Below are 20,935 nucleotides of genomic sequence, written 5' to 3' on the forward strand. Positions count from 1 at the left end.
TCCTGGTGATTTGGGATGTAATGTCCTGTAGATGTCTGTTAAATCTAATTCATTTATCAGATTGTTTAGGTTTTCAGTTTCCTTATTGGTCTTCTGTCTGGTTGATCTATCTATAGGAGAGAGTGATGTGTTGAAGTCTCCCACAATTATTGTGGAAACATCCATTGCTTCCTTTAGTTTTGCCAGTGTTTCTCTCATGTATTTTGTGGCACCTTGATTGGGTGCATAGACATTTACGATTGTTATTTCTTCTTGCTGAATTGCCCCTTTTATTAGTATGTAGTGGCCTTCTTTGTCTCTCAAAACATCCCTGCATTTGAAGTCTATTTTATCTGAGATTAATATTGCTACACCTGCTTTCTTTTGGCTGTAGCTTGCATGAAATATTTTTTTCCATCCTTTCACTTTCAGTTTCTTTGTGTCCCTGTGTCTAAGATGAGTCTCTTGTATGCAACATATTGATGGTTCATTTTTTTTGATCCATTCTGCGAATCTATATCTTTTAATTGGGGAGTTTAATCCATTTACATTCAACGTTAAAACTGTGAAGGCATTTCTTGAATCGGCCATCTTATCCTTTGGTTTATGTTTGTCATATTTTTCCCTCTCTCTATTAATATCCTTTATTGTACCCATACCGAATCTCTTTAGTACTGAACCTTTCTCCAAGTCTCTCTGTCCTGTCTTTGTTTCTCTGTCTGTAGGGCTCCCTTTAGTATCTCCAGTAGGGCAGGTCTCTTGTTAGCAAATTCTCTCAGCATTTCTTTGTCTGTGAAAAATTTAAGCTCTCCCTCAAATTTGAAGGAGAGCTTTGCTGGATAAAGTATTCTTGGCTGGAAATTCCTCTCACTCAGAATTTTAAATATATCGTGCCACTGCCTTCTCGCCTCCATGGTGGCTGCTGAGTAGTCACTACTTAGTCTTATGCTGTTTCCTTTGTATGTGGTGAATTGCTTTTCTCTTGCTGCTTTCAGAACTTGCTCCTTCTCTTCTATGTTTGACAGTGTGATCAGTATATGTCTCGGAGTGGGTTTTTTTGGATTTATTCTATTTGGAGTTCGCTGAGCATTTATGATTTGTGTATTTATGTTGTTTAGAAGATTTGGGAAGTTTTCCCCAACAATTTCTTTGAATACTCTTCCTAGACCTTTACCCTTTTCTTCCCCTTCTGGGACACCAATGAGTCTTATATTCGGACGTTTCATATTATCTATCATATCCCTGAGGTCCATTTCGAGTTTTTCAATTTTTTTCCCCATTCTTTCTTTTATGCTTTCATTTTCCATTCTGTCATCTTCCAGGTCACTGATTCGTTGTTCAACTTCCTCTAGTCTTGTACTATGAGTGTCCAGAATCTTTTTAATTTGGTCAACAGTTTCTTTAATTTCCATAAGATCATCCATTTTTTTATTTAGTCTTGCAATGTCTTCTTTATGCTCTTCTAGGGTCTTCTTGATTTCCTTCATATCCCGTACTATGGTCTCATTGTTCATCTTTAGTTCTTTGAGTAGCTGCTCTAGGTGCTGTGTCTCTTCTGGTCTTTTGATTTGGGTGCTTGGGCTTGGGTTATCCATATCGTCTGGTTTTTTCATATGCTTTATAATTTTCTGTTGTTTTTGGCCTCGTGGCATTTGCTGAACTTGATAGGGTTCTTTTAGGGTTTGTAGACCAGTTGAAGTCCTTATCTCTAATTTATCAGATCTACAGCTTCGTGGAGTACACTTTCTCTAACTAACCAGCAGGTGGCGTCCACGAGCCACCTGTTCTCCACAAGCCAGATCTCCCCTGCTTAGCCTTTTTGGTGAGTGGGGGAGTGAGTCTTGTGGGGCCCAATTGGTGTACCAAGCTTGCGTGTGTAGTTGGTGTTGCCTGCCCTGTATGTGGGGCGTGTTTCTGGGCAGTCGGGGAGGGGGGGTGGCCCTAACAATCAAATCTCCCTGATGATCCTAGAGTTTTAAAGCTGCTGCAATAGTCTAATCCTTCAGTTCAGTCCTGCCAGAGTTTGTCTCTGCCACTGACCCACAAGTCTTTGGTATTGGCGTATGGCTCCTGAGACTTGCAAGTGGGCCCCTCTTCCAGGCTGTGCACCCCGGGTCCTCTGTTGAGGGATGACTGTGCTATGTCACAGGTGAGTGCCGTCCCCCCAGGGCAGTTCTGGGCTGCTGGGCTGTGTAGGGAGGCTCCCAGTCTGCTCAAATGATGGCTGAATGGGGCTTTGTTAATTCACACTGCTCCACCTTCCCAGCTCTGGGACAATCAGCTGAGGTTGCAGGGAAGGCTAATGTCCACGCCCAGTTTTGTGGTGTGTGCCTGTTATTTGAAGCACTTCCGTCACACTGGGTTGTCTGGGGCAGCTCTGGGCTATGGGGCTGGCGATGGGCAGGAGTGTTTCCTGTCCACCAGGATGGTGGCTGTGAGCGGACACCCCCCTTTTCTTGGGAAGTTGTGTTGTTTAGTGAATTTTCTCAGCCACTGGATTATTGCCTTTTGTCTCAGAGCTCTCTTAGTTCTGCTCTTGACTTGACGTGCCCAAATTGCAATTCTTTGAAGCTTTCTGTATTGGGCTTCTTAGAGTAATTGTTTTAGAAAAAGAAAAAAGGATTTAAAAAAAAAAAAAAAAAAAAAAACGGCCCTCCTCAGAGATCTAATGGGTTATTGAAATGCTAATAGACAAAGCAACCAGGGCCATTAAGGAAAGGTCCACAGGGCAGAGAGATCAGCTTTGCTTCGGGATTTGCATATGCGCCTCAAGGCCTGAGCTCCGCCCTTCCCCTTTCTGTGTTCACCAGAACTCCAAAAATCCTCTGCTTTTATTTTGGAGTTTTTCGTGTTGTTTTTTTTCTATGCCTGTCTCCTCTCTGCTGAGCTGGCTGCTCTCAGAGTCTCTGGTGTCTGGTCTCAGTCTATCTATGGTTGGAGTTTGAATCAGTAGAATGAGTTTCCGATAAGAGCAGCCACTGCAGTTCTCCCTTCTCCTTCCCGGAGCTGACAGCCCCTCCTCCCCCGGGACTGAGCCTGGCAGGGAGGGGTGCGGGTCCCCTGGCAGCAAAAACTTACAGATTTCGCTGATCTCAGCAGTTCCACGTTTTCATGAGTGTTGTATGAAGTATGCCCAAAGACAGATTGCTCTGTGGTGTCCAGTCCACGCAGTTCCTGGCTTTTTACCTACTTTCCTGGAGGAGTAACTAAAACTTACAGCTCACCAGTCTGCCATCTTGCCCCGCCTCAATTGTTTTATTTTTATCAACAAACTCCTGTGCTGATAAGACATACTTACCTGAAATGACCAATGCTGGCTTACTTTTGGATGCTTAAGAAGGTCACCCAAAATAACACAGGCAAAGAAAATTTACACTAACTTAGTATTTATTCCCAAGGTCATAATCTCAATTTCAAGAGATGTACAGTACATTTATCTGAAACAAACAACACATTTTTCCTGGCTGTGCCCTGGACAAGATGTTAGGGGCATGGGTATAGATGACTAGAAGGAGGAGGGACAGGACAAGCAATCAGGTTTCTGTTTCTGTATCTGAGGTCCAGGTAGCTTGACCATGTTAGATAAGAAAGACTATGATAAATGCCATGAACACCAGCAAGCTAGGTTCCAAAGCAACTCTATTTTTCAGCTCATGAGGGTACCCTATTATCTAGGAGTAAGGGCTGGGTACCAGCATAGAAGGAAGTCATGTGACAGCCTCACTAAAGGACTTCTTGGAAGGAGATGAGGTTCATTCAGATAAATCTTTATGAAGGAAAACCAATCACCTGACTTTATCACTGCATCTCCTAAAATCACCCACTTAATTATAGTAACGCCAACAAGGGCACGGGGCCAGGAGTCAGGTTCTGCTCTTCTCCGTGACACTAACTAGTGTCTCAGTTTCCTCATCAGCTAACTGATGGTGTTCAGAGTCTCCTCCAGCTACACCATTTTAGTATTCTGTGAGAATGAAAGAATATTGTGCCCAAGGCCAAAAGTCAACAAGGAGAATTTTTGTAAATTCAGAAGCCAGATGGAATGTTAAAAATATCTGTGGCTCTCAAAATTTTCATATTGGAACCATTTTCTGACGAAAACAGATGTTACTCTAGATCAGGCTCCTCAACCCTGGCGGGGTAATTCTCTGCTGCGGAGCGGAGCGCTCGTCCTGTGCACAGCAGGATGTTCAGCCACATCCCCGGCCTCGCCCACTAGATGGCAGTAGCAGCCCCCACGTGACAACCAAATGCGGCACTGCCACACATCCTCTAAGGGCACAACTGCCCAGGCTGAGAACCACCGTTTTAGATGCATTCCTCTAATCAGGATTAAATAATACACACAAGCTTTATTTCACTTTATTTATCGTTATTACTATTTTACAGTTAGAAAACTAACACTTTTCATGAAAAATGAAATTCATTGTATAATGTACAATATAGTCAAAGATCTTGAAATAGAAGGTGCCTTACTCATCATTTCCCACCTTTAATCAACAAACATTATTCCTCTTTCAAGAGGTGAAAAACTTTCCACATAGTATTAGACATACTGAAAATAAACATCACTAACCTTTAAATGATGACTAGTACTACATTTCTCTAAATACTTTGCATTTATTAATTAGCACTTCAGAGTAAAAATAATTATGGTTTTTGTTAAATTGGTAAGTAGCTTCATATTTCATTAAAATATTAACTAAAATAGATTTCAATCTGGGGAACAGATAATGCCATTTTGGTTTTAAACAGAATTGTATTTTAACCATCAAAGCTAAAGATATAGCAAGAAAATGACTATCACTTGAAGGTTGTTTCAAGTCTATTTTACCACCTAATCATGGCACCCTTAAATTAATTCCAGCAGAAAGTCTATGGAATTCGTGGATCACCCTGCTAAGCACATCAGGGAAAGTGCTAATACTGTGGATAGTTAGAAAAGCAAAGACAGTAGGCATCTTATTTGAACTTTTGAGATAATAAAACAATCTAAAAGTGGAACCACTGTGAAATTTTTCTCAAGTTGGTAACAAGAGCATTAATACTTCATATTGGTGGCATACTGAAAGGTTTAAAGAATAAAATAAGCAAGACACAATAATTCACTTGAAATAAGTGAAATAAGTGAACATAACTTTCACAGGCATGAAGTTCCTTCAGTTTCAAACAAGTCTGGTCAACTCTCGTTATTCATTAGGACTACTTCAAATATGCCAGTTTGCAAACAAGCAGCCTCTACAAGTGGCTCTTACCCATGACATATGACTTAGGATAAACTTGTTTGTATTTTGACTCAACAGTCACATAAAGACTATAAAGATGGCGATCATGCAACACTAGTCGGTGAAATTTCTTGCCTTCTTTCATGATTTCTTCAATCTTTTTTTCAGTGAATAAATGTTTTTCTAAATAGTCTGAATCTTCCAAGTAGAGCTCATCACCTGAAAAACAATAAAATATATTAGTTACATATAAATCAGTATTCATTTTTATCTATTTTATGTGTTTAGAACTGAGAGAGTTGTTAAATAAACCAGATTTTATGAGCTTATCTTGATTCCTTGTGTTTTTAATATTTTAAAAACACCCACATACACCCCAGACAAGTATATTCTTTGGGCATATAAACACTTATGACTGGTATGTTTTCATCGTGAATGGTAACTTTTCCACAAACTAGTTCATGACTCTACCCTACTCAAAGCTGATATCAATACTGGCCTTGATATCCACACATTTTTGGCATTTCCATGTGGGTTGCACTGATAATTTTAAGTATTGAATTGGAGAAATTATCATTTACCCGTCAAAATCACTAAACTACCTCCATGTAGGCTGAGGAACAAATTACTATTTTGAAGAACTGAGACAGGCAGCCACAGAGCACGACGGGTCACAAAGCTCCGCTATAAACTGCCACAAAACCCCATCCCATGCTTGCCCAACAACAATGACCACCAACAAACTCTCCTAATTTATGTAAGTTGATAACTTACAAGTTCTGATTAACTCAAAATTAAAATGTAAAAAAGTGAGATAATGTGTGGGAAAGAACTCAATCAGTGGTTGTGAAATATATTTATGTAAATCTTTATACATAACATTATATATATGTATAATATACACTATATGTGTGTGTGTGTATGTGTGTATAAGGTGGCATATTCGGAATTCCTGATTATAAAAAATACTATGGTTAAAGACTGACCCAGGTAGGGTATTAAACACAGGCTGAAATTCATGTTTTGTGCTGGGAAATACGGCTACGTGGTCCGTGCATTAAATGTGAAGACTAACAAAAGCACTGAGGCATCACTGATTTACCTGGTAAAAGCTGGAGCATCCCATCAGCAGTTAACATTGTGATGGGCATCCATCTTTCCCTCCCTTCGACTGCACGATCCAAACAAAATTTGTGCAAGTCAGAAAGAGAGGCAAAGTTTTCAAGTCTTCTTATTTCATAGAACTGTGGAGGTGCCAACCAAATTTCTTTTGATATGAAATTTTCAGTTGCCTCTGATGGCGATGACCACTGTGAAAGACAAAGGTAAAGTTTCCTTGAGGTTTTTGTCCATAATGTAAGAATTGAGATCGTAAGATCCAAAGATCTTAAGACTTAATCAAAGATCCCTTTGAAATAACATGAAAAGCTCCTGTGAAGAAAACTAGGTTAATCCTATTAAGAGGTTGGTTACTGGGACACTGATCCTGGTAACTGGTAAATTAACCAGGAGAGACCAAGGGTTGACCTGAGGGAGATGCCCAGCATAAAAGACAAGAGACACAAGAGGGCAAGATGGTTCTGGTCACTCCTGAAGGAAGAAAGACTATGAAGGGTAAATTTCTGAAACCAGGTTGAGAATTTGGTGCCCTTTCTTTTCTCCCACAAATGCATGTCTTTGCTGGACTCTGGGGATATACGGTAGTGATATCAATCAAAAGTGGTGGGTTGTCTGCCCGATGCACTCAAATGATCAATTCCTGAGACACCAGGGTTTCAAAGAGAGAAAGAGTTTATTGCTAAGCACAAAGCAGGAGATCAGATGGCCTATTGGACTAAAAATCTGTCTCCTAGAACTGCAGTAACTGTGACAGTTTTATAGTATCAAAAGATGGGCAGGTTTTAGGATAATGAGCACAATGGCTCCAAATGACGAGGTTATAGATGATCTATTTATTGAGCATGCGCAGATTGACTACATGTTTAATGACACAACATATTTAAGAAAATGGTAGCCTTAATATGATGATGGGTGTGGCTTTTAGTATTATAAAGAGGTATAGGTCACTTATATGTTAAAGTTTAAGCTACTGGACATGTCAGATGGGTCAATTTTGGATAGATCCAGCTCTGTCTGTAGAACGGGCATTTCCTGGATCTGGGTTTGTTACTCGGTGTGGCCCATAGAAGTCACACCAAACCAGGCTGAGGATGAAAAGAGTTTATTTATGCCAGTGGGAGGACAGGGTAAAATTTCCCAAATTAGTCTCCCCAAAGTGATTTTTCAATTGGCTTTTATATCCTTCAGAGACAAAAGAGAGGAAATCATCTTAGTTAACGGATAACAGGTCTGGAGAATTTCACTAATTTAGTTATTTCCTATTTCCTTCAGGAAATACGTGATACCTGGGAAAGGTGCTTCTCCCACCCTGTGTATGTGGGGGGTGTGCAGACTAGGGAGATAGTTGAAAAGGCTTTATTCATATCTGGGAGGTCTGGGGACCATAGATGAATGTTTATGCAAATCTGCGTGCAGACTTTACATTTACATACTGCTTCAGAGTTTACATTTACATGTTGCTTCTTTGTGAAACTAAGAGCTTCCATTAAAGCCTGCTACTTTACAATTTCCTGCTTGCTTACAGTTTTAAGATTTTATTTAAAAAGTCACTGTTACACATCTACCAAGACAATTTTAGAATTGGAGTGGGTTAGTTCTGGGCTGACTCAAGGCCCTTCATTAATAAACACCAGGGGCTGTCTTTAGTGATCATAAGACCCTAAGTTGAAAAAACAGGATAAGGGGGTACAAGTGAGGGTCAGTCACAAGGTTTTTATAATCACTAGATAAAGGCTATTTAGTTATTCAATCATTGTCAAAAATCAAGACAACTAAGGAGAGGCTGAACCTACTTATAATTGTGCCTAAGAGTCTCCACCAGAGAACCTCTTTGTTGCTCACATGCGCCACCCCCCCTCAGCCCACATGGCAGGTGAACTCACTGCTTTCCCCCCTACATGGGACATGACTCCCAGGGGTGGAAATCTCCCTGGCAACATGGCATGTGACTCCCAGGGATGAGCCTGGACCTGGCATCATGGGATTGAGAACATCTTCTTGACCAAAAAGGGGGAGCGAAATGAAACAAAATAAAGTTTCAGTGGCTGAGATCTGGAGGGCATTCTTAGGCACTATATAGATATCCCTCTTTAGTTTTTAGTGTATTGGAATAGCTAGAAGGAAATACCTGAAACTGTTGAACTGCAATCCAGTAGCCTTGGTTCTTGAAGGCAACTGCATAACTACATAGCTTATTACATGGTGTAACTGTGTGCTTATGAAAACCTGGTGGCTCACACTCCCTTTATCCAGTGTATAGACAGATGAGTAGAAAAATGGGGACAAAGACTAAATGAAAAATAGAGTGGGATGGGGGAGGATGGAATGTTTTGGGTGTTCTTTTTTATTTTTATTTCTTTTAGAATAAGGAAAATGTTCAAAAATTGATTCTGGTGATGAAGGCACAACCATATGATGCAAACTGTGGATGACTGTAGGGTATGTGAATATATCTCAATAAAACTGTATTAAAAATCAAGACAACTGGATTACAGTTCAGGAATTTTAGGTAATTCCTTCTAGCTATTTTAATACACTAGAAAGTTAAAAAGAAATATCTATATAATGACTCAGTAATCATAATCATTTGTTAAATCCTGGTTACAGTAGTGGGCAAGACAAGACTCTCTCAGGTCCTGTAGGGCCTTCAACAACCACAGTGCAGCATGATGTGTACCATGTTACAATGAGGGTGAATAATCAGGAGCAATGGGAGGATTCAGGAAGGTCAAGAAGCATGGCTCGGGCTACAGTCCTGGAAGCGTGGTAATTTTGTAAGGTATAAACCAGAGTTGGCCCATTTAACTCAAATGGACACTGTGCTGCAAACTCCCATACCACACCTTTCTCCTGTAGACACTTAGACAACAAGAGCTGATTCAACGAATACATAACAACTCCAAAGGGTCTTTCTTTAATTGGTTTACTAAATATCCACTCACACTGGGGGAAACTGATTCCCACCCCCAAACCCAGGAGGGTAAAATTAAAGATTTCTGCCTTGGATAACTCTAGGCCAAAGGTTTGCGATCTTGTACGTGCTTAAACATTCCCTGAGAAGCTTGTTAAACCTTTACATTCCTAAGTCCTTGGTATGTGGCCCAGCAATCTGTAAGTTTAACAAGCATTCCGAGTCATTCTAAAGTTGGCCAAGGCTGCATTTTGAAAAGCAAAGCTGTGGGCCTCAAACGACCACCCAATCTCTACAAGTCATCACCAAGGTATTTCACTTTTTTGGTTCCATGTGAGTTAAGTGATAATAATCAGGATAATGGGTTAAACTGTAAGCACCAACTCACTTAACCCAATACATTCAGTTTAGTCCAAGCTGTGGGTTACAATAAGTTATCACTTACTGGTCATTTGTTACTGGTAATGCATTGCTCAAAATGCTTTATATAAGGTTTTATGCCTTAACCCTGCATACTCCCATTTTACCCATGAGAAAACTCAGGCAGCTCCTCCAACTAGAAAATCTGGTCTTCAATACCTGGAGGGAGAGGAAATCTGGCTCCAATTTGGAGCCACTGTTTCCACTAGGTTTCCCAATCTCAGCATTACTGACATTTTCGGCCTTTGTTGGGGCGAGGTGGGGGTGGGGGGCATCCTACGCACTGTAGGATGTTAGCAGCATCCTGGCTTCTACCCACTAGAACACAGTAGCAATCCCCTGGCTGTAATGACCAAAAATGTCTTCAGACACTGTCAAATGTTCCCCAAGAGGGAGTCAACCCCTGGTTGAGAACCACTGACCTAGACTAGTTTAAGAACTGGTTATTGGAACTTCCTCTTCCAGCCATGAATGCAAGAACTGTATCACCACCATCACTGCCAATAAAGAACAGGACAAAAGCTACAAAAAAAAAAAAACAAAAAAAACAAAAAAACAAAAAAAACCCAACCCCAAACATTTTCAGACATTGGACAACGCAGAACTGTTCTCTTTGAGAAAAGAAAAACAAATGAGGTGAGTCCTACAACTGCTCAGACTTTTTGCCTAGAGGTAATTCCAATACTGCAGCACAGTCAGGAAGCACCTAATCAGTGTAGGATTCTCAATGAGTTGCGAAGACAGAGATTGGTGTTTGGGAAGGCCCACACAGGCTAGAATTTGGAAGGCAGCATACCAGAGAGGAGTGATCTACAGAGAAGAGCTCCAGAAATCTGTATAATGTTCTCTTGAGTCTTTGCTAAACACTAATCTGTTCGTGCATAGGTGAAAGCACCTGAGACTGGAAAGGAATGATTTTTGAGAAAAGAATAATTACCTGGGAGCTGAAGACTAGCAATTCCCAGAGCTCATCTAGGATGAGCTCAGAATATTTTAATTTATTTTCCACCACAGTGAGAGTCATTGTTGAATGTAAGAGGTATTAGATAATACACAGAGGAACACATGTTAGAAGTATAGCTAAATTAGTCAGGAAGTAAAGGCTACTATAGACTCATTCTAAAATAGATTAAAAACAAATTCAAAACAAGTTAATTTGTAATAACTGTCTGCCAGGAAAAGTCCAACCCTCTTCAAAGGAAAATGAAAAAATCCTGCAATCAACAACATAAAATCACAAAACCAACGTCCAATAAAAACAAAGCAGAAAAATGTGACCCAAAACTAGGGGGAGAAAAAAAAGTCCATCAATAGAAACAGATCTAGAGCTGACAGAGCTGATGGCATTAGCAAAGAACATTAAAACCACTGTTAAAATATGTCACGTGCTCAAAGATATAAAGGAAAATATGAACAGGATGAGAAATAGAAAATTTTAAAAACACATGGAATGGTGGTTCCATGACAGGAGAGGCAAGTCAAGAAAACCTCAGGCTACTGCTCCCTCTCCACCAACCATTCAGCTCCTAAAACAGGGATGTCTTTCAGAGACATTGTCCCACACCCAGCTCAAGAGTTCTTTTGAGATTTTGCCTGGGAAAGTTTAGCCAAGGGAAAGTTCTTAATCTCTTCCCAAAGGAATTGACTCCATATGCAAGAGGGCATGGAGAAATTCAAGACTAATGGCACTCTCAAAAACAGTGAAGGCTGTAGTAAAAGGCAATTGGATGGGAGGGACAAGATGGCAGCATAGAGAGGAGTGGAAGCTAAGTAGTCCCCCTGGAACAACTACAAAAAACCAGAAACAACTAGTAAATAATCCAGAATAACTGCGGGGGGACAAACGAGACCATCCACTCATCATACACCAACCTGAATTTGGAGGAATGCCCGAGAACACAGCATAAAATCTGTAAGTAAAACCTGCGGATCCAAGTTGTGAGACCCCCCTCCCCCATAGCCCAAGCTGCAAAGCCTCGTGGTGCCAGAGAGAAGCTCTCTCCCAGCAAGTGAATATAGCTCAGCTGAGCTCCAACTGGGGTTTTAAGTAGCGAGTGTGAACTGCTCACTACAGGTACGCATCCCCAAAAAACAGAGTGACGACTGACCTGGGAGAGCCAGAGGGTCGCCTTGGACTGGGTCTGAAGGGGACTATCTGTTTCTTTTTTGGCTCAGTGGAGAAAGCCCCAGTCATTTTCAGTTTCCAGGGCTGTGAAGCAGAGAAGGGTGGAGACAGCACAAGCACAGAGCAAGACCATTGAAATGCTAATAACCTCCACCTGGGGGCTCTGTCTTCTCTAGGAGGAAAGGGGTGGGGCCCTTTCCATTCAGAATCAGACCCCAGAGCCTGGGGGAACAGGGCCACACCTCCTCACACCAGTCAAGAATTATAGGCTAACAGGCGTCACCTGCTGGGCAGAAAAGCACAGTGACCCGAGGCATCACAGGGTGGAGCAATTTTCTAAGACACACCCGCAGGGAAACCAGATACTGAATATTTCTTCCCTCTGGGACCTGAGCCTGTTCTGGTCTGGGAAAACCTGATTTGGATAACCAAGGAAACCATGCCTAGACAACAGAAAATTACAACCTACACTAAGAAAAACAAAGTTATGGCCCAGTCAAAGGAAGAAACGTACACTTCAACTGAGATACAGGAATTGAAACAACTAACGCTAAATCAATTCAAAAAGTTTAGAGAAGATATTGCAAAAGAGATAGAGGCTGTAAAGGAAGCACTGGACATGTATACGGCAGAAATCAAAAGTTCAAAAAAACAAGTAGAATCTATGGAAATGAAAGGCACAACACAAGAGATGAAAGACACAATGGAAACATACAACAGCAGATCTCAAGAGGCAGAAGAAAACACCCAGGAACTGGAGAACAAAACACCTGAAAGCCTACATGCAAAGGAGCAGATGGAGAAAAGAATGAAAAAATATGAGCAACATCTCCGGAAACTCAAGGATGAAACAAAGTACAATAATGTAGGTTATCATTGGTGTCCCAGAAGGAGAAGAGAAGGGAAAGGGGGCAGAAGCAATAATAGAGGAAATAATTAATGAAAATTTCCCATCTCTTATGAAAGACATAAAATTACAGATCCAAGAAGCGCAGCGTACTCCAAACAGAAGAGATATGAATAGGCCTACGCCAAGACACTTAATAATCAGATTATCAAATGTCAAAGACAAAGAGAATCCTGAAAGCAGCAAGAGAAAAGCGATCCATTACATACAAAGGAAGCTTCATAAGACTATGTGTGGATCTCTCAGCAGAAACAATGGAAGCAAGAAGGAAGTGGTGTGATATATTTAAGATACTGAAAGAGAAAAACCGCCAACCAAGAATCTTGTATCCAGCAAAGCTGTCCTTCAAATATGAGGGAGAGCTCAAAATATTTTCTGACAAACAGACAATGAGAGACTTTGTGAACAAGACACCTGCCCTACAGGAAATACTAAAGGGAGCACTACAGGGTGATAGAAGACAGGAGTGCGTGGTTTGGAACACAATTTGGGGAGATGGTACCACAACAATGTAAGTACACTGAACAAAGGTAACTATGAATACGGTTGAGAGAGGAAGGTGGGGAGCATGTGAGACACCACAAGAAAGGAGGAAAGATAAAGACTGGGACTGTGTAACTTGGTGAAATCTAGAGTATCCAACAATTGTGATAAAATGTACAAGTATGTTGTTTTACGAGGGAGAACAAGCAAATGTCAACCTTGCAAGGTGTTAAAAATGGGGAGGCATTGGGGGAGGGATGCAATCAGCATAAACTAGAGACTATAACTAATAGAATCATTCTATTATGCTTCCTTTAATGTAACAAAGGTGATATACCAAGGTGAATGCAGATAAGGGGGGGGATAGGGGAGGCATGTTAGACACTTGACATTGGTGGTATTGTCTGATTCTTTATTCTACTTTGATTTAAGGTTATTTTTCCTTTTGCTGCTTCCTAGCTGTCTTTTTTTTTCCTCTTTCTTTTGCCTCTCTACCTTCTTTGACTCTCCCTCCTGCCTTGTGGAAGAAATGTAGATGCTCTTATATAGATAATGGTGAAGGTGGTGAACACATAAATGTATGACCATGCAGAAAACCATCGATTATTTACTTGGGATGGAATGTATGGTGAGTGAACAAAACCATATTAAAAAAAAAAATGGGTTGATGACAAAACCTCAAGGGCAATATACTGAGTGAAATAAGCCAGACACATTAGGACAATTATTGCAGGGTCTCACTGATAGGAACTTATTATAATACGTAAACTCACAGACATGAAATATAAGGTGCCAAGATATAGGACGAGGCTTAAGAATGGGGAGTGGTTGCTTAGTATGAGCAGAATGTTCAATTAGGATGAACTTCAATGTTTGGAAATGAACAGGGGTGTTGGTAGCAAGATGTGAGAATAACTAACAGCGCCGAATGGTGTGTGAATGAGGAGGAAAGGGGAAGCTCAGAGTCATATATGTCACCAGAAGGAAAGTTGGAGGTCAAAAGATGGGAATGTATAAAACTGAATCCTATGGTGGGCAATGTCCATGATCAACTGTACAAATACTAGAAATCACTTCCATGAACCAGAACAAATGTATGACAATACAATTAGAAGTTAATAATAGAGGGGCATATAGGGAAGAACTATATACCTATTACAAACTATATACTACAGTTAGTAGTATTTCAACATTTTTTCATAAACAGTAACAAATGTACTATATCAATACTACGAGTCAACAATTGAGGGGGGTTGGTTAGGGATAGGGTAGGATTAGAGTTTCCTTTTCTTTTTTTTTCTTTTTTCATCTTTCACTTTATTTCTTGTCTGGAGTAATGAAAAGTTTCTAAAAACTGAACAAAAATTAAGTGTGATGGATGCACAGCTGTATGAGGGTACCCAGGGGCAAGCGATTGTACACTTTGGATCTTTGGATAATTGTATGGTATCTGAACAATCTCAATAAAAATGAAAAAACAAAAAACAAAAAGCAAAAAACAAAAAACAAACAAACAAAAAAAGGCAATTGGATGGAGGGTGCAGATTCAACAAAGACACAGATCAGCTAGTTTGCAGGAGAGAACTGGGGAAAGAGGCAATGGAGGAGCCCTCCTAGGGTCAGAACAAATATCAAATACTGACTTCTTGGAACTATTCCTTCCATACAATGAAAATTTGATTGGTTTAGTCTCTCTCTCTTTTTTTTAATCTTCATTTTATTGAGATATATTCACATACCACGCAGTCATACAAAACAAATCGTACATTCGATTGTTCACAGTACCATTACATAGTTGTACATTCATCACCTAAATCAATCCCTGACACCTTCATTAGCACACACACAAAAATAACAAGAATAATAATTAAAGTGAAAAAGAGTAATTGAAGTAAAAAAGAACACTGGGTACCTTTGTCTGTTTGTTTCCTTCCCCTATTTTTCTACTCATCCTTCCATAAACTAGACAAAGGGGAGTGTGGTCCTTATGGCTTTCCGATTGGTTTAGTCTCAAGAGCAATTAATGTCCCAGAGCAATTTTGAAAGCCAAGTTCCAAGTTGCCCTATGACCCAGCAAACCTGCTACTCAGGATATACCCAGAAGATGTGAAATTAAGGACATGAACAGACATTGCATTGCTGATGTTCATAGAAACATCACTCACAATTGCCAAAAGATGGAAACAACCCAAGTGTCCACCAACACATGAATGCACAAACAAAATGTGGTATACGCAAATGATGGAACATTATTCAGAAGTAAGCAATGAAGTCCTGAAACACATAACAACATGGATGAACCCCAAGGACACCATGTTTAGCAAAATAAGTCATACACAAAAGGACAAACACCACATGATCTTACTGATATGAACTAAATATAATATGTGAACTAATAGTCATATAATATAGAATACTTTCTATATTTTGGAAAATACAGAAATTTTCTATAGAAGTGGTTGCTTAATATGTACAGAATCTAGCTGGGTTGAACTTAAACATTTGTAAATGGACAGAGGTGATGGAAGCACATTGTGAGAATAAATAACAGTGCTGAATTGTGTGTGAATGTTGAACTGTTCAAAACTATTGAACTGCAACCCAGTAGGCCTTGATTCTTGAAGACGCTTGCGTAACTATGTAGCTTACATGGTGTGGCTGTGTGATTATGAAATTATGTCACCAGAAAGAAAGTTGGATGTTAAAACATGGGAACGTATGACACAGTGAATCTTGTGGTGGACAATGTCTGTGATTAACTGTACAAATAAAACAAATTCTTTCATGAACTGGAGCAAATGTACAACACTATTACACGGAGTTAGCAGAAGGGTATATGGGGAAAATGTACCTACTGCAAACTATGGACTATAGTTAGTATTTTAGGACTCTTTCATCATCAGTAACAAACGTACCAACAAATACTATGGGTCAATAATAGGGGTATGGGGGTATTTTGGTTTTCTTTTCTTTCTTTTTTTTTTTAATCTTTATTTCTTTCCTGGAGTAATAAAAATGCTCCAAAATCAATCATGAGATTGTATGCACAACCATGCAATGCCATGGTGAGCTGGTGACTGCATACCAAATTCGGATGGGCTGCAGGGCACATAAATACATGTCAACAAAACGGCATCAAATAAAAGCAGATGAAAAGATTCTCAGCTTCACTAGCTATTAGGGAAACGTTGAAAAAAAAACAGAACCATCAGTAGCAACAAGACTTTAACAGCTAGATAGTCAAAGAATGAGAGGAAGAGAACCCTACCACTGTAATCCCACGGTGACTATAGGTATACCCAAAGCTGCACCTTCCTGCAGAGGGGAGGTGGGATGTGAGAGTGGCAGCAAATAGCTGTCACCAAAATAATCCAGCCAATAAACAAGAAAATAACAATAAGGGGCCCTGGAAGTGGGAGGAAAAATACCCAAAGTTACTACAATATATTATCTAAAACATCCAGTTTTCAACAAAAAAATTAGGAGGCATGCAAAGAATCATGAAGGTATGACCCTACAGTGGAAAAAAAACACCAGGCAACATGAACGTCCTGTGAGAGCAACCAGATGTTGAATGTAAAATAAAAAGATTTAAAAAAAAGAAGTAAAGGAAGGTATAAAGCCAACATCACATCAAATAAAGAATATCAACAAAGGGAAAGAAATTATTTAAAAAAATGGAAATTCTGGGGCTGAAAAGTACAATACCTGAAATGAAGCGTTCACTAGAGGGGTTTGATAGATTTGAATTAACAGAAGAAAGAACTGGTAAACTTGAAGACAGAGCAACAGAAATTATGCAAACCAAAGACAAAGAGAAAAAAAAAGAAGAAAAATGAACAGAGCCTCAGAGAAAAGTGGTACCATTAAGTGCACCAATATACGTATGATGGGAGTACTAGAAGGCAAGGAGAAAGGAGTAGAAAAAAAAATTCCAAGAAATAATAGCCAAAAACTTCAATTTATTAAAAGACTGATCTCCAAAAGCAAAAACAATGTATACTTTGGAGCTTATAACTGAAATAAAACTCAAATGTATGATAACAGCATAAAGGCCAAGATGGGAGAAATGGAAGTATATGTTATAAGGTTCTAACACTATACAGGAAGTGAAAGACGCATACTGCAACTCTAGAGCAACCACCAAGAAGTATAGTTAATAAGTCAATAGTGGATCAAAAGGGGGTAGTAAAATGAAACAGAGCAAAGTTTCAATGGCTGAGAGATTTCAAATGGAGTGGAGAGGTCACTCTGGAGGGCATTCTTATGCGCTATACAGATATCCCTTTTTAGTTTTTAGTGTATTGGAATAGCTAGAAGGAAATACCTGAAACTGTTGAACTGCAACCCAGTAGCCTTGATTCTTGAAGATGATTGCATAACTATGTAGCTTACATGGTGTGACTGTGTGATTATAAAAACCTCGTGGTTCACATTCCCTTTGTCCATTGTATGCACAGAGGAGTAGAAAAATGGGGACAAAAACTAAATGAAAAATAGGGTGGGACAGGGGGGCGATGGAATGTTTTGGGTGTTTTCTTTTTACTGTTATTTTATTTTTTATTCTTTGGAGTAAGAAAAATGTTCAAAAGTTGATTCTGATGATGAATGCACAACTATATGATGGTACTATGAATGGGTTGATTGTACACTGTGGATGGCTGTAGGGTATGTGAATATATCTCAATAAAGCTGTATTTGAAAAATGAGTCAATAGTGGAGATAAAAGTCATGAAAATATTTGGTTAATCCAAAGGAAGGCAGAAAAAGAAAAAAAAACAAAACAGTGCAAAGAATAGATAGGACAAATGAAAAAAACTAACAGCAAGATAGCAGATTTGATCTAAACATTTTGATTAAAAGGCAAAATTGGTTATGTCGGATAAAAAAAAAAAAGCAAGACTATAGCTGCCTACAAGAAACACACCTTAAAGACACAAACAGGCTAAAAGTGAAAGATGGAAAAGAATATTCTAGGTTAATCCAAAGAAAACCAAAGCGGTTATGTTAATTTCAGACAGAATATACTTCCAATTTTAGAACAAAGAATATTTCAGAGGGAAAGGATATTTTATAATAATCAAAAGGTCAATCCATCAAGTCTTACATGTCCTAAATATTGTATGCAACACTTTATAAGGGAGCTTCAAAATACATGAAAGAAAACCGATAAAACTGAAAAGAGATAGACAAATTCACAATTTTTAATTGAAGATTTCAACATTCCTCTCTATTTGGTCGAACAAGCAAATTATATGGAAGCCCTGAATAACACCAACAAACAACTCAAACTGACATTTTTCAGAACAGTCCATCAAACACAGCAGAATACCTATTCTTTTCAGGTGCACAGGGAATATTCATCAAGATAGACAATACTCTGGGCCACAGAACAAGTCTCAATAAGTTTAAAAAGACTGAAATCAGAGAAAATACGTTCTCTGATGAAAGAGAACTAGGAATTATTAACAGAAAGGTATTTGGAAACTCTCCATATAATTTATAGAAATTAAAAACATATCTAAATAACCCACGGGCCAAAGACTAAATCATAATCGGAATTCAAAAATATTTTGGTCTAAATGAAAACACAACATATTAAAATTTCTGGGATGAAGATAATGCAGCAATTTGAGGAAAGTTTATTGAAGTAAATGCTTATATTAGGAAAAAAGGTCTTGAAAAATCTGTTTCTATTTTAAGAAACCAGAAAATGAAGAGCAAATAAAAGCCACAGTGAACAGGAAAAGAAAAAAAAAAAAAAAAAATTCTGAAAAAAACCAAGAAAATAGAAAATGAACAGAGACAATCCATGAAAGGAAAAATTTGATCTTTGAAAAGATCAATAAATTGAGAAACCTCTGGCCAGACAGCTAATAATACCTATCTCATAAAGCTGCCGTGAAGATTAAATGAATTAATACATGTAAAGTGTTTAGCAAAGAGCCTGGTAGCAGATGAAGGTTCTGCACAGCTGGGAGGCATAGGAAGAACGGTCTGGATACCTGTGAAGCCAGGGAAATCCGCCTGAGGGTGAGGGCTGGACCGCCGGGATCCCAAACCCATTCAGTCACTGGCTGTGCAGCCCTGGGGAAGTTAATTAACCACTCTGGGCTCTGCCCGCCCGGGTTCGTCATTCTCAAGTTCCTGTGGTCCCCCACTCCCCGCCATGAGGATGCCCTTACCTGGCAGTCCACCACCTCGGTCAAGTCCGGGCAGACGGACGGCGCCTCCAGCAGGCAGCACAGGAAGAAGGCCGTGTCGAAGCGGCGGCCGCCGGTTCGCACGAAGGGCGTGAGCCAGGCGCTCCAGTCATGCAGCGCCCAGATGTCGGGCGTGCAGTCCAGGTGCGCGCACAGGTGTAGGAAGTGGCGAGGGTCGCTGCGGACGCGGGCGCGCCAGTCGGCCAGGCCGGGAGGCGGCTCCAGCGCGCGGTCCGGCTCTGGCCCGGACCCGGGGGCCGGGAGGGCTCCGCGGGGCCGCAGCAGCAGCACGCCTGCCTCCTCGAAGGTCTCGCGGATGGCGCAGATGCGGAAGGCCACGTCATCCGGCAGCGCCCCAGGGACCCCGTCGGCGGCGTCGGGGCTGGGGTCCGGCAGCGCGGGAAAGGCTGCGCGCGGGAGCGGCGCGGGGCCCAGGCCGAAGCGGGGCGGCCTGTGGTGCGGCTCGAAGAGGCCCCGCCAGTCGGCCGAGCGGTCGGCCGCTTCCAGTATGCCGCCCGGGAAGACGTACGCGCCCGGCAGGAAACCCTGGTGCGGGGAGCGCCGCAGCAGCAGCAGCCGGAAGCCCGCGGCCGGCGGCGACGGGGTGGCGGGGCCCGGGCGCGCCCAGCCGGCCGCCAGCACCATAGTGGCCGCCCGCCGCCAGTTGCTGGGGCCCGGCCGCAAGGGGACGCTCATGGCGGTGGCGCGCGGCTCCTCGCCTCTTGGTTCTGGCGCGGCAGGAGTTCCCGGACACGGTTCCTGGCGTCACGCAGATCCCAGCGCCCCCGGCGGCCTTCCCGGCCTTGAGGACCGAGGCCCTAACCTCGGTGGACTTACTGCGGGCAAGATGCGCACCCGCTGCTCGCTCGGCGAACTTGGGTCTTTCGCCCTTTATCCGCGCCCTCGGGTAAGAGGGCGTGGCGCGGGTGCGAACTGGCACTGGTTGGAGTGTCCTGGGCCTATCCTGGTAACTCTCTCGGGACAAGGGCGTGGCGGGCCGCGTCGCACCCACTCGGGAAGGTGACCGCGAGCAGGAATGCTTCCTAGCGCACTTGACCTTCCGTGGTAAAAATAGGTTCAACGCGCAGTTGTCTGAGTTTTGCAGGCCCACGTGAACCCTGCCCAAGTGAAACTGATGGATAAACCGGATGCCAAATTATATATTTCCCATTGCACAGACTGAGTGTGAAAGTTTCTCCTTGAATTCCTGTCCCCAGAAATGTGCTACGCATATGCAGAAAATCTATCACGAAATACTTAGAAATGAAAATATTTGTTAAGGTGGTGGGATTCTCGGCACCAGAAAATTACCAGGAAGTGGGGATCATTGGTGTTCAGTGGATAAATAAGATGAAACCATCTAAGCAGAAGAATGAGTTAAACAAAATTCACCTATGAATAAACAGTAAGCACCCTGTGCTACAGAAATCGCCAGGTAGAAATTACTTCTCAAAATGTTCATTTTAAAAGATTTCGCAAAATTGTTTGAAAAATATATGCATTCCGTTTATTTACTTTCTTAAAATGTATGCCATTCTGGAAAAGGAAATAATATAAGGACAG

At 41.1% G+C, this 20,935-nt stretch overlaps 1 protein-coding gene across 2 annotated transcripts; it reads right to left on the reverse strand.

Moving 5' to 3' along the window:
* Window positions 1-4,325: 4,325 nt before the first annotated feature.
* On the reverse strand, window positions 4,326-20,280 carry NUDT19 (nudix hydrolase 19). Of its 2 annotated transcripts, XM_037820337.1 has the most exons (3): window positions 19,355-20,265; window positions 6,307-6,514; window positions 4,326-5,423 (listed from the first exon to the last, which is right to left on the reverse strand). In XM_037820337.1, exons 1-3 carry the CDS (start codon window positions 20,066-20,068, stop codon window positions 5,218-5,220), a joined length of 1,128 nt encoding a protein of 375 aa, XP_037676265.1. In that variant the 5' UTR covers window positions 20,069-20,265; the 3' UTR covers window positions 4,326-5,217. The 2 variants fall into 2 exon arrangements, with proteins under 2 accessions (XP_037676265.1, XP_037676266.1); XM_037820338.1 differs by lacking the exon at window positions 6,307-6,514 and having other exon boundaries at window positions 5,254-5,423; window positions 19,355-20,280.
* Window positions 20,281-20,935: the final 655 nt, after the last annotated feature.

Source organism: Choloepus didactylus, chromosome 27 (assembly GCF_015220235.1).
Source record: "Choloepus didactylus isolate mChoDid1 chromosome 27, mChoDid1.pri, whole genome shotgun sequence".
In the NCBI taxonomy this organism is placed as follows: Eukaryota; Metazoa; Chordata; class Mammalia; order Pilosa; family Megalonychidae; genus Choloepus; species Choloepus didactylus.

What these genes read in the sequence shown, in the direction of transcription:
- NUDT19 (XM_037820337.1), bottom strand. Translation starts at nt 20,068, where the DNA reads ATGAGCGTCCCCTTGCGGCCGGGCCCCAGCAACTGGCGGCGGGCGGCC. An exon ending in CCGAGGTGGTGGACTGCCAG is followed by an intron (nt 6,515 to 19,354) that starts GTAAGGGCATCC and finishes TGTCTTTCACAG; the next exon opens with TGGTCATCGCCATCAGAGGC. An exon ending in GATGCTCCAGCTTTTACCAG is followed by an intron (nt 5,424 to 6,306) that starts GTAAATCAGTGA and finishes ATTGTTTTTCAG; the next exon opens with GTGATGAGCTCTACTTGGAA.